The sequence below is a fragment of the Psittacula echo genome, assembly GCF_963264785.1.
Source record: "Psittacula echo genome assembly, chromosome: 27".
In the NCBI taxonomy this organism is placed as follows: domain Eukaryota; kingdom Metazoa; phylum Chordata; class Aves; order Psittaciformes; family Psittacidae; genus Psittacula; species Psittacula echo.
In genome coordinates this window covers 3,464,240-3,482,858 of record NC_137762.1, presented here as the reverse complement: position 1 = coordinate 3,482,858, position 18,619 = coordinate 3,464,240, and the positions used below count along the sequence as shown (strand labels likewise).

Here is an 18,619-nt window from a genome sequence, read left to right as displayed (position 1 = left end):
TGCACTGGGGGTGTCTCTCCCATGGGTGCTATGGGGGTTCCCTATGGGTGCTATGGGGGTGCACTGGGGGTGTCTCTCCCACGGGTGCCGTGGGGGTTCCCCACGCGCTGCCGCTGCCCCTTAGGCGCCGGGGGGCCCCCCCCGGCCATGGCCTGCGTGCACGAGACGCGGACGCCGTCGCCGTCGCTGGCGCTGGGCTCGGACGGGACCCCCGAGCAGGAGCTGACCCCGACGCAGTGCGTGCTGCGGGACGTGCTGCCCCCCCCCCCCGCGCCCGCCGCCGCCCCCCCGCCGGGCCCCGCCGCCAACGCCGCCAACGCCGCTTCCGAGCCCGCCCGCTCCCTGCCGAGCGGGGCCGCGCATCTGCGGTGCCAGGCGGGAGGCGGCGGCGGGGGGGGGCTCCTGGAGGGGCTCTTCGGGTGCCTGAAGCCCGTGTGGAGCATGATCGGGAAGGCGTACAGCGCCGAGCACAAGCACCCGCACGAGGGTCAGCGGGGGGGGAGTGCGGGTCTTAGGGGGGCACGAACAACGGGGGCGGGTGCCATGGGTGGGGGTGTCATGGGTGTCATGGGTGCCATGGGTGTCATGGGTGTTGGTGCCATGGGTGCCATGGGATGCCATGGGTGCTGGTGCCATGGGTGTCATGGGTGCCATGGGTGTTGGTGCCATGGGTGCCATGGGTGTTGGTGTCATGGGTGCCATGGGTGTTGGAGCCATGGGTGTCATGGGTGTTGGTGCCATGGGTGCCATGGGTGTCATGGGTGATGGTGCCATGGGTGCCATGGGTGTTGGTGTCATGGGTGCCATGGGTGCAATGGGTGCCATGGGTGCCATGGGTGTTGGTGCCATGGGTGCAATGGGTGCCATGGGTGCCATGGGTGTTGGTGCCATGGGTGCAATGGGTGCCATGGGTGCCATGGGTGTTGGTGCCATGGGTGTCATGGGTGTTGGTGCCATGGGTGTTGGTGCCATGGATGCCAGGGGTGCCATGGGTGTTGGTGTCATGGGTGCCATGGGTGCCATGGGTGTTGGTGCCATGGGTGCAATGGGTGCCATGGGTGCCATGGGTGCCATGGGTGCCATGGGTGTTGGTGCCATGGGTGCCATGGGTGCCCCGGGTGCTGTGCCCGCAGACCCCTGGGAGGTGCCGTTCGAGGAGATCCTGGACCTGCAGTGGGTGGGCAGCGGCGCGCAGGGCGCCGTGTTCCTGGGCCGCTTCCACGGCGAGGAGGTGGCCGTCAAGAAGGTTCGGGACCTGAAGGAGACCGACATCAAGCACCTGCGCAAGCTCAAGCACCCCAACATCATCACCTTCAAGTGAGCGGGGGCACCATGGGCATGGTGTGGGGCAGGGATGTGGGATGGGCATGGGGACAGCATGGACATGGTGTGGGGCAGGGATGTGCGATGGGCATGGGGACAGCATGGACATGGTGTGGGGCAGGGATGTGCGATGGGCATGGGGACAGCATGGACATGGTGTGGGGCAGGGATGTGCGATGGGCATGGGGACAGCATGGACATGGTGTGGGGCAGGGATGTGCGATGGGCATGGGGACAGCATGGACATGGTGTGGGGCAGGGATGTGCGATGGGCATGGGGACAGCATGGACATGCCATTGGCATGGGGTATGGACACGGCATGGGGCAGGGACATGCTGTGGGCATGGAACATGGGCATGGTATGGGTAAGCCATGGGCATGGGGAATGGAGAACATCATGGGCACAGGGCATGGACATGGCATGGGCATGGACACGGCATGGGCATGGACACGGCAAGGACATGCAATGGTCACAGGCAGAGAGGCCATGGACACGCCATGGGCTTGGGGCACCAGCATGGCACGGGCATGGGGAAGGCCAGTGTGGCGTGGAGCTGGGTGGGCAGCATCCGCATGGACACAGGGTGCAGGCACCCATGGACACGGGGTGCAGACACCCATGGACAGGGGGTGCAGACACCCATGGACACGGGGTGCAGGCACCCATGGACAGGGGGTGCAGGCACCCATGGACACGGGGTGCAGGCACCCATGGACAGGGGGTGCAGACACCCATGGACACGGGGTGCAGGCACCCATGGACAGGGGGTGCAGGCACCCATGGACACGGGGTGCAGGCACCCATGGACAGGGGGTGCAGGCACCCATGGACACGGGGTGCAGGCACCCATGGACATGGGGCACACTGGTGCATCCCAGATATGGTACAGGGACCATCACACATGGGACAGGTCCATCACGGCTGGCACAGGGTGATGTGGGTGCAGAGGGGTGTCCATGGGGCAGATGGGTGCTCCTAATGCTAACGGAGGGCCTTGGGTGCCCAAACACGGATGGGTGCTGCCAGGTACTTGGATACTGATGGGTGCCCTGGTGAAGTTGGGCTCCTGGTCAAGTTGGGTGCCCTGATGGCGCTGGGTGCTCTGGTGACATAGGTGCTTTGGTGGCACTGAGTGCCCTGATGGTGCTGGGTGTCTCAGTGACATTGAGTGTCCCGGTGACATTGGGTGTCCCAGTGGCACTGGGTGCCCTGATGGTGCTGGGTGTCCCAGTGACATTGGATGCCCCAGTGACATTGGGTGCCCCCGTGGCACTGGGCGCCCTGGTGACATTGGGTGTCCCAGTGACATTGGGTGCCCTGGTGACATTGGGTGCCCTGATGATGCTGGGTGTCCCAGTGACATTGGGTGCCCTGACGGTGCTGGGTGTCCCAGTGACATTGGGTGCCCTGATGATGCTGGGTGTCCCAGTGACATTGGGTGCCCTGGTGCCATTGGGTGCCCTGATGATGCTGGGTGTCCCAGTGACATTGGGTGCCCTGGTGCCATTGGGTGCCCCGGTGCCATTGGGTGCCCTGATGATGCTGGGTGTCCCAGTGACATTGGGTGCCCTGGTGCCATTGGGTGCCCTGGTGCCATTGGGTGCCCTGATGATGCTGGGTGTCCCAGTGACATTGGGTGCCCTGGTGCCATTGGGTGCCCTGGTGCCATTGGGTGCCCTGATGATGCTGGGTGTCCCAGTGACATTGGGTGCCCTGGTGACATTGGGTGCCCTGATGATGCTGGGTGTCCCAGTGACATTGGGTGCCCTGGCGCCATTGGGTGCCCCGGTGCCATTGGGTGCCCTGACGGTGCTGGGTGCCGCGCTGGCTCTGTGGGTGCAGCGGGTGCTGAGGGTGCTGTGTGCCCGCAGGGGGGTGTGCACCCAGGCACCCTGCTACTGCATCATCATGGAGTTCTGCGCCCAGGGGCAGCTCTACGAGGTGCTGCGCGCCGGCCGCAAGGTCACCCCCTCGCTGCTGGTGGACTGGTCCATGGGCATCGCCGGCGGCATGAACTACCTGCACCTGCACAAGATCATCCACCGCGACCTCAAGTCGCCCAAGTGAGAGGGGCTGGGCCCGGGGAGCACCCATGGGTGCTGGGGGCGCCTCGGTGATGGCGTGGCCGCGGTGGGGACGTGCATGAGGTGGGGGCATGGTCCTGGTGGTGCCGTGGCTTTGGTGGTTGCACCATGGTGGCAGTTGCATGTGCTTGCTGGTGGCATGACCGTGTGTCCGTGGTGCTGGCCATGGCCGTGCTGTGTCCATGGTGGTGCCATGGCCAAGACAGCGCTGTGCCTGTGGCACAGACCTCGGTGGTTGCATGTCCATGACAGTTGGATGTCCATGGCAGCACCATACCCATGGTGGGTCCATGGTGGGTCCATGGCGGTGCCATACCCATGGTGGGTCCATGGCGGTGCCATGGCAGTGCCATACCCATGGTGGGTCCATGGCGGGTCCATGGCGGTGCCATACCCATGGTGGGTCTATGGCGGGTCCATGGCGGTGCCATACCCATGGTGGGTCCATGGCAGTGCCATACCCATGGTGGGTCTATGGCGGGTCCATGGCGGTGCCATACCCATGGTGGGTCCATGGCGGTGCCATACCCATGGTGGGTCCATGGCAGTGCCATGCCCATGGTGGGTCCATGGCAGCACCATACCCATGGTGGGTCCATGGCGGTGCCATGCCCATGGTGGGTCCATGGCAGTGCCATGCCCATGGTGGGTCCATGGCAGCGCCATGCCCATGGTGGGTCCATGGCGGTGCCATGCCCATGGTGGGTCCATGGCGGTGCCATACCCATGGTGGGTCCATGGCGGTGCCATGCCCATGGTGGGTCCATGGCGGTGCCATGCCCATGGTGGGTCCATGGCGGTGCCATGCTAATGGTGCTGACGGTGCTGTGTCCGTGGTGGTGGTGTATCCACAGCAGGACCATGCTCATGGCAGTTGCATGCCCGTGACCGTTCCATGTCTGTGGTTGTTCCATGTTGATGGCGGTGTCATCTCCATGCTGGTGGCATGCCCATAACCTAATGATGTTTGTAGCAGTTGCATGCCTATGGTAGTGCTGTGCCCATGTCATTGACGTGTCATTGGTGTGTCATTGGTGTGCCATTGGCGTGTCGTTGGTGTGTCGTTGGTGTGTCGTTGGTGTGTCGTTGGTGGGTCATTGGCGTGTCATTGGTGTGTCATTGGCGTGTCATTGGTGTGCCATTGGTGGGTCATTGGTGTGCCATTGGCGTGTCGTTGGTGTGTCGTTGGTATGTCATTGTCGTGTCATTGGCGTGTCATTGGCATATCATTATGCCGTATCATACGTCGTTGCCATGTCATTAGTGTGCTGTTGCTGTGTCATTGGCATATTGTTGGCATGTCATTGGCATGCCATTGGGGTGTCATGGGCATGTCATTAGTGTGCTGTTGCTGTGTCATTGGCATATTGTTGGCATGTCATTGGCATGCCATTGGGGTGTCATGGGCGTGTCATTGGTGTGTCATTGGCGTGTCATTGGTGTGTCATGGGAGTGTCATTGGCGTGTCATGGGTGTGTCATTGGTGTGTCATGGGCATGTCATTGGCATGTCATTGGCGTCTCATTGGCGTGTCATGGGTGTGTCATTGGCGTGTCATTGCCATGCCATTGGCATGTCGCTGCCGTGGCACTGAGCGGCTGCCCCGCAGCATGCTCATCACCTACGACGACGTGGTGAAGATCTCGGACTTCGGCACCTCCAAGGAGCTCATTGACAAGAGCACCAAGATGTCCTTCGCCGGCACCGTGGCCTGGATGGCGCCCGAGGTCATCCGCAACGAGCCCGTGTCCGAGAAGGTCGACATCTGGTGAGGGCCTGGGCACGTGCGGGCAGGGGGGCACTGGGGCCAGCAGGGAGCCGGGGCTGACGGAGCCGGCGCTGCCGCAGGTCCTTCGGGGTGGTGCTGTGGGAGCTGCTGACCGGGGAGATCCCCTACAAGGACGTGGACTCCTCGGCCATCATCTGGGGCGTGGGGAGCAACAGCCTCCACCTGCCCGTGCCCACCGGCTGCCCCGACGGCTTCAAGGTGCTGCTGCGCCAGTGCTGGTGAGGAGAGCGGCGCCGCGGGCCCGCGAGGGGGCTGCCGTGGGGACACTGCGTGGGGACACAGGGACAGCCATGGGGACACAGGGACAGCCATGGGGACACTGCATGGGGACACAGAGACAGCCATGAGGACACTGCATGGGGACACAGGGACAGCCATGGGGACACAGGGACAGCCATGGGGACACTGCATGGGGACACAGGGACAGCCATGGGGACACAGGGACAGCCATGGGGACACTGCATGGGGACACAGGGACAGCCATGGGGACACAGGGACAGCCATGGGGACACTGCGTGGGGACACAGTGACGGCCATGGGGACACTGCATGGGGACACAGGGACAGCCATGGGGACACAGGGACAGCCATGGGGACACTGCATGGGGACACAGGGACAGCCATGGGGACACTGCATGGGGACACAGTGACGGCCATGGGGACACTGCATGGGGACACAGGGACAGCCATGGGGACACAGGGACAGCCATGGGGACACTGCATGGGGACACAGGGACAGCCATGGGGACACTGCGTGGGGACACAGGGACAGCCATGGGGACACAGTGACGGCCATGGGGACACAGGGACAGCCATGGGGACACTGCATGGGGACACAGTGACAGCCATGGGGACACTGCATGGGGACACAGGGACAGCCATGGGGACACTGCATGGGGACACAGGGACAGCCATGGGGACACTGCGTGGGGACACAGAGACAGCCATGGGGACACTGCATGGGGACACAGAGACAGCCATGGGGACACTGCATGGGGACACAGGGACAGCCATGGGGACACTGCGTGGGGACACAGAGACAGCCATGGGGACACTGCATGGGGACACAGGGACAGCCATGGGGACACTGCGTGGGGACACAGGGACAGCCATGGGGACACTGCATGGGGACACAGGGACAGCCATGGGGACACAGTGACAGCCATGGGGAGAGCCATAGGGACACTGCATGGGGACACTGCATGGGAGCAGCCATGGGAGCAGCCACGAGGACACAGTGACAGCCATAGGGACACTGCATGGGGACACCCTACCTGGGGACACCCCTTGGGACACCCCCTGAGGACGCAGCCATGGGCACCCCACGAAGACCCCTCCATTGGCACCCACGGCGAGCAGGGGCGGGGGGACCCCGGTCAGCGCCGCGCCCCCCCCCACGCCGGGTGCCCGTGGCCCAGCGCCCGCAGCGCCCCCGTGCGGCTCCCGCAGGAACAGCAAGCCCCGGAACCGGCCCTCGTTCCGCCAGATCCTGCTGCACCTCGACATCGCCTCCGCCGACGTCCTGTCCACCCCGCAGGAGACGTACTTCAAATCCCAGGTACCCCAGAGCACCCAGCACCCCAGAGCACCCAGCACCCCAAAGAGCCCAGCACCCCAAAGAGCATCCAGCACCCCAGAGCACCCAGCACCCCAGAGCACCCAGCACCCCAAAGAGCCCAGCACCCCAAAGCACCCAGCACCCCAAAGAGCATCCAGCACCCCAGAGCACCCAGCACCCCAGAGCACCCAGCACCCCAAAGAGCATCCAGCACCCCAGAGCACCCAGCACCCCAAAGAGCATCCAGCACCCCAAAACACCCAGCACCCCAAAGAGCATCCAGCACCCCAAAGCACCTGCATCCCAGGTGCCCATGGTACCCAGTGTGCAGTGCCCATGGTACCCAGAGCCCATGGTACCTGGTGCCCATGGTACCCAGTGTGCAGTGCTCATGATACCCAGTGCCCTTGGTACCCAGTGTGCAGTGCCCATGGTACCCAGTGTGCAGTGCCCATGGTACCCAGTGCCCATGGTACCCAGTGTGCAGTGCCCATGGTACCCGGTGCCCATGGTACCCAGTGTGCAGTGCCCATGGTACCCAGTGCCTGAGGTACCCAGGGTGCAGTGCCCATGGTACCCAGTGTGCAGTGCCCATGGTACCCAGTGCCCATGGTACCCGGTGCCCATGGTACCCGGTGCCTATGGTACCCAGTGTGCAGTGCCCATGGTACCCGGTGCCCATGGTACCCAGTGCGCAGTGCCCATGGTACCCGGTGCCCATGGTACCCAGTGCGCAGTGCCCATGGTACCCGGTGCCCATGGTACCCAGTGAGCAGTGCCCATGGTACCCGGTGCCTATGGTACCCAGTGCGCAGTGCCCATGGTACCCGGTGCCAGCGGTACCCAGTGCGCAGTGCCCATGGTACCCGGTGCCTATGGTACCTAGTGCGCAGTGCCCATGGTACCCGGTGCCTATGGTACCCAGTGCGCAGTGCCCATGGTACCCGGTGCCAGCGGTACCCAGTGCGCAGTGCCCATGGTACCCGGTGCCAGCGGTACCCAGAGCACGGTGCCCATGGTACCCGGTGTGCAGTGCCCATGGTACCCGGTGCCAGCGGTACCCAGTGCACGGTGCCCATGGTACCCGGTGCCCACGGTACCCGGCACCCGCGGTACCCGGTCCCCGTTCGCCGCAGGCCGAGTGGCGCGAGGAGGTGAAGCTGCACTTCGAGAAGATCAAGTCGGAGGGGACGTGTCTGCACCGGCTGGAGGAGGAGCTCATCAACCGCCGGCGCGAGGAGCTCCGGTGGGCACGGGGCTGGGGGGACGCTGGGGTACGGGGAGGGCTGTGGGTGCTCTGGAGTGCCATGGGGTCTATGGAGCACCGCGGGTGCCGGGGGATGCTGTTGGGCGCTGTGGCTGCTGTAGATGCTGGGAGGTGCTATGGGGTGCTGTGCGGTCTATGGGATGCGATGGGGTGCTATGGGGCCTCTCGGGTGCTGGGGGGTGCTATGGGTGCTATGGAGTCCTATGGTTGTTATAGGGTCTATGGGGTGCTATGGGGTCTATGGGGTTTATGGGGTGCTGTGGGGTCTATGGTGTGTATGAGGTGCTATGGGGCACTATGTGGTCTGTGGGGTACTATGGAGCACTATGGGGTCTATGGGGTTTACGGGGTGCTATGGGGTCTATGGTGTGTATGGGGTGCTATGGGGCACTATGGGTGCTATGGGGTGCTATGGGGCACTATGGGTGCTATGGGGTCTATGGGGTTTATGGGGTGCTATGGGGTCTATGGGGTGCTATGGGGCACTATGGGTGCTATGGGGTCTATGGGGTGCTGGGGGGTGCTATGGGTGTTATGGGGTCTGTGGGGTGCTATGGGGCACTATGGGTGCTATGTGGTCTATGGCGTGCTGGGGGGTGCTATGGGTGCTATGGGGTTTATGGGGTGCTATGAGGCACTATGTGTGCTATGGGGTCTATGGGGTTAATGGGGTGCTATGGGTGCTATGGGGTCTATGGTGTGTATGGGGTGCTATGGGGCACTATGGGTGCTATGGGGTCTATGGTGTGTATGGGGTGCTATGGGGCACTATGTGGTCTATGGGGTACTATGGAGCACTATGGGGTCTATGTGGTCTATGGGGTACTACGGAGCACTATGGGGTCTATGGGGTCTATGGGGTACTATGGAGCACAATGGGGTCTATGGGGTCTATGGGGTACTATGGAGCACTATGGGGTCTATGGGGTACTATGGAGCACTATGGGGTCTATGGGGTACTATGGAGCACTATGGGGTCTATGGGGCACTATGTAGTCTATGGGGCACTATGGGGTCTATGGGGCACTATGGGTGCTATGGGGCACTATGTAGTCTATGGAGCACTATGGGTGCTATAGGGTGCTATGGGGCACTATGTGGTCTATGGGGCACTATGGGTGCTATGGGGCACTATGGGGTCTATGGGGCACTATGGGTGCTATGGGGCACTATGTGGTCTATGGGGCACTATGGGGCGCTATGGGGTGCTATGGGGCACTATGGGATCTATGGGGCACTATGGGGTCTATGGGGCACTATGGGTGCTATGGGGTCGATGGGGTCCCTGGGGCGCTGTGGGTGCTGGGGGCACTGCTGCAGCGTGGGGGTGCGCAGGCACGCGCTGGACATCCGGGAGCACTACGAGCGCAAGCTGGAGCGCGCCAACAACCTCTACATGGAGCTCAGCGCGCTCATGCTGCAGCTCGAGCTCAAGGAGAAGGAGCTGCTCAGGTCAGTGCGCACCCAGCGGCACCCAGCGGCACCCAATGGCACCCAATGGCACCCAGTGGTACCTAATGATACCCAATAGTACCCAAGGATACCCAATGGCACCCAATGATGCCCAATGGCACCCAATGGTACCCAAGGATACCCAATAGTACCCAAGGCATTCAATGGCACCCAATGGTACCCAATGATACCCAATAGTACCCAAGGCCTCCAATGGCACCCAATGGTACCCAATGATACCCAATAGTACCCAAGGCATTCAATGGCACCCAATGGTACCCAATGATACCCAATAGTACCCAAGGCCCCCAATGGCACCCAATGGTACCCAATGATACCCAATAGTACCCAAGGCACCCAATGGTACCCAGTGGTACCCAATGATACCCAATAGTACCCAAGGCACTCAGTGGCACCCAATGGTACCCAATGATAGCCAATAGTACCCAAGGCCCCCAATGGCACCCAATGGTACCCAATGATACCCAATAGTACCCAAGGCACTCAATGGCACCCAATGATACCCAATGATAGCCAATAGTACCCAAGGCACTCAGTGGCACCCAATGGTACCCAGTGCACCCAGTGGCACCCAATGGTACCCACTGGTACCCAATGGCACCCACAGAGCACCCAATGGCATCCCTTGACCCATGCCATGGCCACCCCATTGCTGAGGCCAGTCCTACACCCACTTCATGGCCATGGGCAACCCTGGGTCTACCCCATGGCCAACCCAATCCCCACCTCTTGGCCCTGGCCAGCCCTACACGCACCCCATGGCCAGAACCAGCCCTATAGCCACCCCATGGCCACCCTGAGCCAATGGCCAGCCCTTACCCCACGGTCCCCCCATGGCCATTGTCAGCCCCATGGCCATTGCCCCCCCCATGGCCATTGCCCCCCCCCATGGCTATCATCACCCCCCATTGCCATTGCCCCCCCATGGCCATTTCCACCCCCATGTCCATTGCCCCCCCCATGGCCATTGCCCCCCCATGGCCATTGCCCCCCCCCCATGGCCATTGCCCCCCCCATGGCCATTGCCCCCCCCCATGGCCATTGCCCCCCCCATGGCCATCATCACCCCCAATGGCCATTTCCCCCCCATGTCCATTGCCCCCCCATGTCCATTGCCCCCCCATGTCCATTCCCCCCCCCATGTCCATTGCCCCCCCCATGTCCATTGCCCCCCCATGGCCATTGCCCCCCCATGTCCATTGCCCCCCCCATGGCCATTGCCCCCCCCCCATGTCCATTGCCCCCCCATGTCCATTGCCCCCCCATGGCCATTGCCCCCCCCCCATGTCCATTGCCCCCCCATGTCCATTGCCCCCCCATGGCCATTGCTCCCCCCCATGTCCATTGCCCCCCCATGTCCATTCCCCCCCCCATGGCCATTGCCCCCCCATGGCCATTGCTCCCCCCCATGTCCATTGCCCCCCCATGTCCATTCCCCCCCCATGTCCATTCCCCCCCCCATGGCCATTGCCCCCCCCCCATGTCCATTGCCCCCCCCATGTCCATTGCCCCCCCATGGCCATTGCCCCCACCATGTCCATTGCCCCCCCATGTCCATTGCTCCCCCCCATGTCCATTGCCCCCCCATGTCCATTGCCCCCCCCATGTCCATTGCCCCCCCATGTCCATTGCTCCCCCCCATGTCCATTGCCCCCCCATGGCCATTGCCCCCCCATGGCCATTGCCCCCCCCCCATGTCCATTGCCCCCCCCATGTCCATTGCCCCCCCATGTCCATTGCTCCCCCCCATGGCCATTGCCCCCCCATGGCCATTGCCCCCCCCCCATGTCCATTGCCCCCCCCATGTCCATTGCCCCCCCATGGCCATTGCCCCCCCCATGTCCATTCCCCCCCCCATGGCCATTGCCCCCCCCCCATGTCCATTGCCCCCCCCATGTCCATTGCCCCCCCATGTCCATTGCCCCCCCCATGTCCATTGCCCCCCCCCCATGTCCATTGCCCCCCCCATGTCCATTGCCCCCCCATGGCCATTGCCCCCCCATGGCCATTGCCCACCCCCCATGTCCATTCCCCCCCCCATGGCCATTGCCCCCCCCAAGTCCCAGCCCCACCGGTGCCGGTGCCCACCCTCGCCGTGCCCCCCCCAGGCGGGAGCAGGCGCTCGAGAAGCGCTACCCGGGGCTGTTCAAGCCGCGGGCGCCGCGGGGGCTCCTGCACGGGAACGCGGTCGAGACCCTCATCAAGAAGAGGAACGTCCCGCAGAAGCTCTCGCCCCACGGCAAGCGGTGAGCGGGGGGGGGACCCATGGGGATGTGGGGCTGGGGGGGCGCTGGGGGCTTGTGGTCCATTGGGGGGTCTGGGGATGCAGATGTTGGTGCCCATTGGAGGATGGGGTCTGTTGGGATGCTCTGGGATGCGGGTCCTTGTGGGGCTGAGTGCCTGGTGATTTATGGGGGGTATCTGCGGGCTTGTGGTCCATTGGGGGGGTCTGGGGGTCCAGATACCTTTGGGGGGGTCTGGGGGTGCAGATGTTGGTGTCCATTGCAGAATGGGGTCTGTTGGGGGGGCCGGGACATGGAGATGTGGGGCTGGGGGGCACTGGGGGCACTGGTACCTTTGGGGGCGTTGGGGATGCAGATGTTGGTGTCCATTGGAGAATGGGGTCTGCTGGGGTGTCTGGGACAGGGGATGTGGGTCCTTGTGGGGCTGGGAGCCTGGTGATTTATGGGGGGTATCTGCGGGCTTGTGGTCCTTTGGGGGGGGTCTGGGAGTCCAGATACCTTTGGGGGGGTCTGGGGATGCAGATGTTGGTGCCCATTGGAGGATGGGGTCTGTTGGGATGCTCTGGGATGCGGGTCCTTGTGGGGCTGAGTGCCTGGTGATTTATGGGGGGTACTTGGGGGCTTGTGGTCCTTTGGGGGTCGCAGATACCTTGGGGTGCATTGGGGGTGCAGGTGCCCCCTTGCAGAATGGGGGTCGCAGATACCTTGGGGTGCATTGGGGGTGCAGGTGCCCCCTTGCAGAATGGGATCCATTGGGATGCTCTGGGACACGGGGATGTGGGGCCGGGGTGCCCTGGGGGGTACCTGGGAGCCCGTGGTCCTTGGGGGCTCCCCGGATGGAGGGGACGTGGTCCATGGGGATGCTCCGGATGCTGGAGATGGGGGGGGGAGGGGGGGGCGGTGGTACCCTGGGGGCAGAGCCGCTCCCTTGCCGGGCTCTCAATGGGGCTGCCCCATCGCTCCCCCCCCCATCGCCAGCCCCGACCTCCTGAAGCCGGAGCTGCTCCTGCCCAAGCTGGACGCGGCCATGGCTCAGGTGGCGCTGCCCGCCTGCCCCCGGGGCCCCCCCTCGCCCCGCAGCCGCCGCGCCAAGGGCCGGCACCGCAAAGCGGGGCCGCGGGGGGGCTGCGGGGAGCCCCAAACCCCCCCCCGCGGGGCGCTGCTGCCGCACCCCCCCCCCCTTCCCGCACCCCCCCCGCAAGCCCCGGCCTCCCCCGGCCCCGACCTCCTCGGGGGGACCCTGGAGGCGGCGCCACCGGATGCGGGACCCGAGGTGGGGCCCGGGGGGGCGGCGGCGGCGGCGGCGACCCCCGGGACCCCCCCCCCGCACGGGGCCCCCCCCGGGGAGCCCGAGCGGGAGAGCGCGGCCGCGCGGGGGGGCCGGGGGGGGCCCCCGCAGCACCTGACCCCCGCGGCGCTGCTCTACCGGGCGGCCGTGACCCGAGGGCAGGTGAGAGAGGGAGAGGGAGCCCCCCCCGTGCGGAGGTGGGGGGCGATGGGGGGGGTGCAGGGTCCTGTGGGTGCATCCTATGGGGGGGCAGGGGGGATCCCTGGGGGGGGTTTGGGGGTGTCAGGGTCCTGTGGGTGCATCCGGGGGGGGGGGGATGATCCCTGCGGGGGGGGTTTGGGGGCCCCCTGGTGATGGGGGGGGTCCAGGACCCTATGGGTGCATCCTATGGGGGTGGGAGGGGGAGCCCTGTGGGGGGGGTTTGGGGGTGTCAGGGCCCTATGGGTGCATCCTATGGGGGGGTGCGATGGGGAACCCTGTGGGGGGGGTTTGGGATCCCTCCAGGTGATGGGGAGGATCCAGGATCCCATGGGTGCATCCTATGACAGGGATGGGAAACTCTGGGGGGGGGGGGGGGTTTGGGGGGTTCCTCCTGGTGATGGGGGGGGGGTCCCTGTGTCCCGGGGGGGGCAGGACCCCAACCCCTCTGCTGTGCCCCCAGAAGCGGGGGGTGTCCTCAGAGGAAGAGGAGGGTGAAGTGGACAGCGAGGTGGAGCTGCCGCTGCGGCAGAGGTGGGTGCGGGACCCCCGTGGGGCCTTGGGTGCCCGGGGACCTGCATGGGTGCAGGGGGTGCCTATGGGTGCTATGGGTGCTAAGAGGTGTCTATGGGTCCTATGTGGTGCATATGGATGCTGTCGGGTCTATGGGTGCTATGGGTGCTAAGAGGTGTCTATGGGTCCTATGTGGTGCGTATGGATGCTGTCAGGTCTATGGGTGCTATGGGTGCTAAGAGGTGTCTATGGGTCCTATGTGGTGCATATGGATGCTGTTGGATCTATGGGTGCTATGGGTGCTAAGAGGTGTCTATGGGTCCTATGTGGTGTGTATGGATGCTGTCGGGTCTCTGGGTGCTAAGAGGTGTCTATGGGTCCTATGTGATGCATATGGATGCTGTTGGATCTATGGGTGCTATGGGTGCTAAGAGGTGTCTATGGGTCCTATGTGATGCATATGGATGCTGTCGGGTCTATGGGTGCTATGGGTGCTAAGAGGTGTCTATGGGTCCTATGTGATGCATATGGATGCTGTCAGGTCTATGGGTGCTATGGGTGCTAAGAGGTGTCTATGGGTCCTATGTGGTGCGTATGGATGCTGTTGGGTCTCGGTGCTATGGGTGCTAAGAGGTGTCTATGGGTCCTATGTGGTGCGTATGGATGCTGTCGGGTCTGTGGATGCTATGGGTGCTAAGAGGTGTCTATGGGTCCTATGTGGTGCGTATGGATGCTGTCGGATCCCTGGGTGCTATGGGTTATCTGTGGGGTGCTGGGTGTGCTGTGGGTGCAGGAGGTATCTGCGTGTGCTGTAGGGTCCTATGGGTGTCTGTGTGTGCTATGGGGAGTCTATGGATGCTATGGGTGCTAAGAGGTGTCTATGGGTCCTATGTGGTGCATATGGATGCTGTCGGGTCTATGGGTGCTATGGGCTATCTGTGGGGTGCTGGGTGTGTCTATGTGGTATCCATGGTTACCTGTGTGTGTGTCTATGGGGTATCCATGGTTACGTGTGTGTGTCTATGGGGTATCCATGGTTACGTGTGTGTGTCTATGGGGTATCCATGGTTACCTGTGTGTGTCTATGGGGTATCCATGGTTACGTGTGTGTGTCTATGGGGTATCCATGGTTACCCGTGTGTGTCTATGGGGTATCCATGGTTACGTGTGTGTCTATGGGGTATCCATGGTTACGTGTGTGTGTCTATGGGATATCCATGGTTACCCGTGTGTGTCTATGGGGTATCCATGGTTACCCATGTGTGTCTATGGGGTATCCATGGTTACCCGTGTGTGTCTATGGGGTATCCATGGTTACCCGTGTGTGTCTATGGGGTATCCATGGTTACCCGTGTGTGTCTATGGGGTATCCATGGTTACCCGTGTGTGTCTATGGGGTATCCATGGTTACCTGTGTGTGTCTATGGGGTATCCATGGTTACCCGTGTGTGTCTATGGGGTATCCATGGTTACCCGTGTGTGTCTATGGGGTATCCATGGTTACCCGTGTGTGTCTATGGGGTATCCATGGTTACCTGTGTGTGTCTATGGGGTATCCATGGTTACCTGTGTGTGTCTATGTGGTATCCATGGTTACCCGTGTGTGTGTCTATGGGGTATCCATGGTTACGTGTGTGTGTCTATGGGGTATCCATGGTTACCCGTGTGTGTCTATGGGGTATCCATGGTTACCCGTGTGTGTCTATGGGGTATCCATGGTTACCCGTGTGTGTCTATGGGGTATCCATGGTTACCCGTGTGTGTCTATGGGGTATTCATGGTTACCTGTGTGTGTCTATGGGGTATCCATGGTTACGTGTGTGTGTCTATGGGGTATCCATGGTTACCCGTGTGTGTCTATGGGGTATCCATGGTTACCTGTGTGTGTCTATGGGGTATCCATGGTTACCCGTGTGTGTCTATGGGGTATCCATGGTTACCCGTGTGTGTCTATGGGGTATCCATGGTTACCCGTGTGTGTCTATGGGGTATCCATGGTTACCCGTGTGTGTCTATGGGGTATCCATGGTTACCCGTGTGTGTCTATGGGGTATCCATGGTTACCCGTGTGTGTCTATGGGGTATCCATGGTTACCCGTGTGTGTCTATGTGGTATCCATGGTTACCCGTGTGTGTCTATGGGGTATCCATGGTTACCCGTGTGTGTCTATGGGGTATCCATGGTTACCCGTGTGTGTCTATGGGGTATCCATGGTTACCCGTGTGTGTCTATGGGGTATCCATGGTTACCTGTGTGTGTCTATGGGGTATCCATGGTTACCTGTGTGTGTCTATGGGGTATCCATGGTTACCCGTGTGTGTCTATGGGGTATCCATGGTTACCCGTGTGTGTCTATGGGGTATCCATGGTTACCCGTGTGTGTCTATGGGGTATCCATGGTTACCTGTGTGTGTCTATGGGGTATCCATGGTTACCTGTGTGTGTCTATGGGGTATCCATGGTTACCCGTGTGTGTCTATGGGGTATCCATGGTTACCTGTGTGTGTCTATGGGGTATCCATGGTTACCCGTGTGTGTCTATGGGGTATCCATGGTTACCTGTGTGTGTCTATGGGGTATCCATGGTTACCCGTGTGTGTCTATGGGGTATCCATGGTTACCCGTGTGTGTCTATGTGGTATCCATGGTTACCCGTGTGTGTCTATGGGGTATCCATGGTTACCCGTGTGTGTCTATGGGGTATCCATGGTTACCCGTGTGTGTCTATGGGGTATCCATGGTTACCCGTGTGTGTCTATGGGGTATCCATGGTTACCCGTGTGTGTCTATGGGGTATCCATGGTTACCCGTGTGTGTCTATGGGGTATCCATGGTTACCTGTGTGTGTCTATGGGGTATCCATGGTTACCCGTGTGTGTCTATGGGGTATCCATGGTTACCCGTGTGTGTCTATGGGGTATCCATGGTTACCTGTGTGTGTCTATGGGGTATCCATGGTTACCTGTGTGTGTCTATGGGGTATCCATGGTTACCTGTGTGTGTCTATGGGGTATCCATGGTTACCTGTGTGTGTCTATGGGGTATCCATGGTTACCCGTGTGTGTCTATGGGGTATCCATGGTTACCTGTGTGTGTCTATGGGTATCCATGGTTACCTGTGTGTGTCTATGGGGTATCCATGGTTACCCGTGTGTGTCTATGGGGTATCCATGGTTACCCGTGTGTGTCTATGGGGTATCCATGGTTACGTGTGTGTGTCTATGGGGTATCCATGGTTACCCGTGTGTGTCTATGGGGTATCCATGGTTACCCGTGTGTGTCTATGGGGTATCCATGGTTACCCGTGTGTGTCTATGGGGTATCCATGGTTACCTGTGTGTGTCTATGGGGTATCCATGGTTACCTGTGTGTGTCTATGGGGTATCCATGGTTACCCGTGTGTGCCGCAGGTGGCCCCGGCCATGAGCCAGCGGCCGTCGCTCTCCACGTTCAGCTCCGAGAACTTCTCGGATGGGGACGGGGACGGGGAAGGGCTCACGAGCGAGGCCTCCCCCAGCGCCACCCCCGACGTGGGCAGCACCAACACGGACGAGCGCCCGGACGAGCGCTCCGAGGATTTGCTCTCGCAGGGCTCCGAGATCCCCATGGACGCCGCCCCCCCCGACGGCCCCGCGCGCCCCAAGGTCAGAGCCCCCCCCCCCCCCCGGCCTAGGGATGGGTGCTGAGCCCCAAAGGGGGGGGTTAGCAAAGGGAAGGGGTCCCCTGAGAGGTGCTGCTGTGGGGTGGGAGGTCCTTGGGGTCCCCTAGGTTGGGGTTAGCAATGGGAAAGGGGTCCCCCAGAGATGGGTGCTATGGGATGGGGGGGTCATTAGGGTCCCCCAGTGCTGCTATTATGGGGTGGGAGGTCCTTGGGGTCCCCCAGGTTGGGGTTAGCAATGGGAAAGGGGTCCCCCAGAGATGGGTGCTATTGGATGGGGGGGTCATTAGGGTCCCCCAGTGCTGCTATTATGGGGTGGGGGGGTCCTTGGGGTACCCCAGGGATGGGTGCTATGGGGTGGGAGGTCCTTGGGGTACCCTAGGTTGGGGTTAGCAAAGGGAAAGGGGTCCCCCAGAGATGGGTGCTATTGGATGGGGGGGTTCTTAGGGTCCCCCAATGCTGCTATTATGGGGTTGGGGGTCTTTGGGGTCTCCCAGGGATGGGTGCTATGGGGTGGGGGGGACACCTTAGGGTCCCCCCAGACAGGATCAGCAACGTGAAAAGGGATCCCCAGGATGGCCGCTATTGAGTGGGGGGGCTCTAAGGTCCCCCAGAGCTTGACATTATGGGATGGAGGGGGGGGGCTGAGGATGCTGACCCCCCCCTTTCTGTGCCCCCCCCCCCCCCAGGTCTCCGAGGACTCGGACTGTGACAGCGCGGAGCTGGATCACTCAGGCAGCGGCGAGGGCCCCCCCCGGCCCACGGCCCCCCCCGGCCTGTGACCTGTGTGTCCCCCCCCCGCACCCCCCCACTTGTACAGCCCCATATATTTATATAAATATCTATGGATCTCTATAGGAAGCTGTCTCTGTGCATGGGGGGGGGGGCACACACACTACAACAACAGGGGTCAATACTGCCTATCCCCCTCTCGTGTTTATGTAGGACCTACTGTAATACCCCCCCAAGGCCAAAGGGGGGGGGGAAGACAGGATCTGTCCCCCCCCTATCCAGGGGATGATTTGGGGTAGGGGGAGCATAGAAAGGGCTGAACCCCATCTCCAGTCCCACCCCTTCTTTACTGGTGGGACTGGGAGCACTGGACCTGGGAGGGGGGGGTGTTAAAGCAAAGCCCCCCAAAGAGCAACCTAAAGGCTTTGGGGGTGCTGCTTCCCATTAAAGAGCAATGGAACCCCCAAACCCAATGGATGCACCTGCACCCC

At 62.1% G+C, this 18,619-nt stretch overlaps 1 protein-coding gene across 1 annotated transcript; it reads left to right on the top strand.

Moving 5' to 3' along the window:
• Positions 1-147: 147 nt before the first annotated feature.
• On the top strand, positions 148-18,178 carry MAP3K12 (mitogen-activated protein kinase kinase kinase 12; the record flags this gene model as incomplete). Its single annotated transcript, XM_080635533.1, has 13 exons — positions 148-487; positions 1,134-1,317; positions 3,197-3,388; positions 5,019-5,177; positions 5,258-5,416; positions 6,647-6,755; positions 7,892-8,001; positions 9,358-9,474; positions 11,604-11,741; positions 12,717-13,188; positions 13,688-13,762; positions 17,152-17,382; positions 18,086-18,178. The coding sequence occupies 13 exons, from the start codon at positions 148-150 to the stop codon at positions 18,176-18,178; spliced, it is 2,379 nt and encodes a 792-aa protein (XP_080491659.1).
• Positions 18,179-18,619: the final 441 nt, after the last annotated feature.